This window comes from Triticum urartu, chromosome 3A (genome assembly GCF_056163025.1).
Source record: "Triticum urartu cultivar PI428250 chromosome 3A, HENAU_Tu73, whole genome shotgun sequence".
Classification (NCBI taxonomy): Eukaryota; Viridiplantae; Streptophyta; class Magnoliopsida; order Poales; family Poaceae; genus Triticum; species Triticum urartu.
This window is the reverse complement of record NC_141875.1, coordinates 730,513,985-730,518,090: the sequence shown is the minus strand read 5'-3', so window position 1 is coordinate 730,518,090 and position 4,106 is coordinate 730,513,985. Positions and strand designations below refer to the sequence as shown.

General features: G+C 44.6%; 1 protein-coding gene across 1 annotated transcript; it reads right to left on the bottom strand.

Annotated features, from left to right (window-relative positions):
• Nucleotides 1-2,688: 2,688 nt before the first annotated feature.
• LOC147982343 (MEIOTIC F-BOX protein MOF-like) lies at nucleotides 2,689-4,106 on the bottom strand. Its single transcript, XM_087516278.1, has 3 exons — nucleotides 3,258-4,106; nucleotides 2,966-3,127; nucleotides 2,689-2,898 (listed from the first exon to the last, which is right to left on the bottom strand). Exons 1-3 carry the CDS (start codon nucleotides 4,104-4,106, stop codon nucleotides 2,689-2,691), a joined length of 1,221 nt encoding a protein of 406 aa, XP_087372404.1.

Sequence of the window (4,106 nt, the reverse complement as noted above, 5' to 3'; positions counted from 1 at the left end):
ACATGCAAACTGGGAAGTCAGCAAACGACAGATAACATCCTTCCATAAACTCCATAAGACACTACCTTATACATACATCACATAGACGTATTAGATAAATCCGTATCTAAACAAATTTAAGACAAGAAATTTAGGACGGAGGAAGTACATCCAAATCAAAACATTGCAATGGAACAGTTAGACCGCAACTAAAAGATTAATGTGGTATCGTGCTATGCACACAACAACAACAACAACAAAAATACGTTGTCAGAAAAAAATGGATATGCTCCTACATTTTTGCATCTGGTGCAAGAGCATCAGTGATAAAAATTAAGCATTGAACATCTTTTCTTTTTTGCGAGAAAATTTTCGATCTATTCATTTTCAATCATGGCAGTACAACGCATACCAGAAATAATAAAAATTGCATTCATATCCGTAGACCATCTAGCGGTGATTACAAGTACTGAAGCGAGCCGAAGGCGTGCGGCCGTCATCACCCCTCCCTCGTCGGAGTCGGGCAAAACTTGTTGTAGTAGACAGTCGGGAAGTCGTCATGCTAAGAGGCTCGAATGAATTCAAGTGAAAATAGCAGCAATGTAAGACATTTTTAGACAGTAAGTTTCCCTAGTCATGAAAGGATGTGTAAGTATGGCAAAAAAAAAGATGTGTAAATTTAGATTTCTTTTACAGTACATCTGATCATTTTTTAGCCCTTCATTTTTGTGGTCCAGACAATACTACAGTAAAATTGTGGCATGCCACACTTGTCGCACACAAATGTAGCAAATTGTGGAGGGCAACCATATCATCAAAAAAAAGTGTGGACGGCAACCAAACATGCCCTAAGCCTGCGGGGGCTCTAAGGGCAGTTTTGTTATTATTATAGATCCTACAATCATGTGTTCTCAAAAAGCAATCGGATGAGTAGATTATGCGCTCGACCCCTCAGCTGACACTGTTCTGCTCCTCCGATGGTTCAGAATCTCCACAACTGCCCTATCATGTAAGCCTCTTGCCGTCGATGCAGAAACCCACGGCACGTCGGGGAAGCCACACCTTCAAGCATGGTCCTCCACACAGCAGACAGAGGCACCACGCGCTGTGAGGCTCCACCGGCCTCGTCAGTCGTGGTCCTCCCCGGCTACTCCACAACTCCGTTGCGCTCAGCAAGGCTCGTTGCGTGCTTGACGCTCATACTGATTTTAGGTCCAGCAATTCGTTACTTCATATGGATGTCCATTGTTGTTGTTTGAACATAGACTCGCAGCGGAGCCGGGTTGACCCTCGCAGCCTCGAACTCCATCCAGTAAGATAGTGAGGAGAAGTTGCGGCAGGGGATCTCGGTTGGGACTACAGAGAGTTTGTGCCATGGACGGGCTACACCTCTTCTTCGCGGAAGCCTAACGATGATTTCCACCAAGACTGATGGAGGCGTATTGAAGAGAGATGGGAGCAGACGAATTGGAGATAGGACTCCAGTGTTTCCCATCTGCTCGGTCTTAATGACGGATGATGGTTGGCTCTTCAACTATCACAGTTGTTACAAAAGACAGAGGAGGAAGCTGACGAAGGAATAAATCATAGGAATAAATGGGTATTAGAATTGGTGATGTGGCTAGACTGCTGAGGTGGAGTGAGGTGGATGGCTGCATGTTGATTAGTGATGTGGATAGGTTTCATGTCAAGAGAAATAACTTAGTGAAGATGAAGTATTTAGGTATTATAGATGACTAATTGTGGTTCTTTGTTTTCTTTGGTATTGCTCTCATAGCAAAGAATTGGTGAATTGTGTACTGCCGTGTATCAAAATGTCGTTGAATGAAATAAAAAAGCAAAGAAATGAGTTTCGGTGGCCAAAAATGAAATGCAAATGATTTTTTTACTCTGTTATATATAGGGGATTGGCTAGGTCCAGCCAAAACTTAGTGAAGTAAACTTATTCCACTAAGGGTTTACTCCACCAGATACTCCACTATATATTGGGGATCGGTTAGAAATGCCCTAAATAAGCCGGTTGCCCCACGGGAACCACAAGTAGTACTATTTCACTAGATGAACAACTAATTGCAACAAGGTGGACTATGTTTCACCGGTCCGTTAACTATTGCCAGAAGGAACGTGACCACTTGTTTACTGAGTGTCCTGAAGAGAAAAGATTGTTTACTGAGTGTCCTGAAGAGAAAACGACGTGTCGACTTGTTTACTTTGTACTGACTCTATAGATTAGTACCAAGTGTATTTTTACACTTAAGAAAGTTGTGTGTATCCCAAGTTTCTGACAAAATACACTCACGGCTCCACAAAATCATTCAAGCACCAAGCAAAAACCTATTTGCAGTAGTATATATGCAATACTATGTGAGTATGCCAGTACACAGGAAGAACATTTACAGAACATTAGCTTGAAAAATCAAGAACATAATCTTCATAACACACAACCTTAGATCATATGGATGTTGATCCCAATGGAAGCTTTGACTTCAGGAAAGAACAAAAAGCATATTGGGAAGTCAGCAAACGATAGATAACATCCTTCCAGAAACTTCATAATGCACAACTTATCTAAATCAAAGCATGGACTTCAGGAAAGAACAAAAGGTAAACTTGGTGATACGGTATGACATCTAAAACAAGGAAGGCATAAAACGATAGACAACATATCTTCTCCCTTTCTGCCTATCAATATGGATACGGTATGGGTAATCAGACTTTAGTGATCTCGATCTTATTGTTTGGCATATTCTTCGACATGCCCAACAAAAACTTGACCAATAGGTGAACATCATCATCATCATATATGATTTCAGTGAGCCTGAGGTTCTTGCACTCAACACTTGCCATGCCATTGGAATATGAGTGAGCCTTTTCCATTATATCATTTCTAGATCTTTTTTGTCTGAAATCCGAGAGCTGCTGACAGAATAAAAGAATTAATATTACTTACTAAATTTAGGTATGAAAGAAGATGTTGTAGTAGCACCTTGCAACAACGCAAAGTGAGCTTCTCCAGATTAGGCGAGTTCCGCAGGAAATGCTCCAGCGTGAGGAAGTGATCACTGATATCACACTCGACCAGGGACAATGTCTTGAGGTTTTTGAACTCAGGGAGATACCGACCAGCATCATCATCAATGACAAGAAACTGAAACATACACACATAATTAAATTTCTGATTAGTAAATGGCCATAGGTAAAGAAGAGACAAGCTGAATACATGGGGGGGGGGGGGGGGGGGGGCGTTATCGATAGGCAGAAACTGAGATGATATGTACCATGACCCCGAAACGAGACAAATTTAAACTAGTCACATTGGAAAGCTCTTCGAGGAAAGACAATTGCTTCCGAATCCGGTAGTTATCTCCATCGTTGTTGTAATTGAACTCCTCGCTCTCAGTGAGACGGATTGATGCATCGACAAGAGATGGCATGGAAGTTGGTTGGCATGTATCGATGATATCACAATAATCCCCTTCCAGACCGAGGGAAGCAAGAGCATGAGCCTCCAAAATCAATCCAGAAAAAATGCTCTCCAGTGATGAACGGCGGAACCCGATGATAGCCAATTTCTTCAGCGAGGAGGAGGAGATGCTAGTATCATCGGCAAGCAAGTAGCTGCAGTTTTCCAGTTTCATTTCCACCAGAGCAGGGCACCGCGAATTGATGTGCCTCACGAAATAACCATCCAAAAACACGTTGGTTAGGTGCAACTTTTTCAGCCTGCATGGCCATGTCTCATCTTGACTTATGCCGCGGCGGACCCAGCTGTCGGCATAGTGAGGCATATCGCTACCATGGTGTACGAGGAGACGAAAATCTTCTAGGAGCGCGACGTCATGGCGGTGCAGCAGGGTGTGGGTGAAGTTCTTGAACCGCTGCAGCTCGGCGAGGGAGCCGTCGGCGGCATGGAACTCCCGCTGGTCGATGCGGAGGCAGGGCACGGAGCGCCAGAGGTGCCTCCACCGCGCGGACAGCACGCACGTCCGCACCACCTGCCGGGCCTTGAGGCGCGAAAGCACGGCGTGCAGGAGGTCGTTCGGCAGTGCGCTCAGCCGGTCCACGGATTGCCTGACGCCGATGCCGCCGCCGCGTGCACGCTTCAGCTCGGCGGCGGCGGCGTCCAT

What these genes read in the sequence shown, in the direction of transcription:
- LOC147982343 (XM_087516278.1), bottom strand. Translation starts at nt 4,106, where the DNA reads ATGGACGCCGCCGCCGCCGAGCTGAAGCGTGCACGCGGCGGCGGCATC. An exon ending in TGTCTCGTTTCGGGGTCATG is followed by an intron (nt 3,128 to 3,257) that starts GTACATATCATC and finishes TGTATGTTTCAG; the next exon opens with TTTCTTGTCATTGATGATGA. An exon ending in TCACTTTGCGTTGTTGCAAG is followed by an intron (nt 2,899 to 2,965) that starts GTGCTACTACAA and finishes TTATTCTGTCAG; the next exon opens with CAGCTCTCGGATTTCAGACA.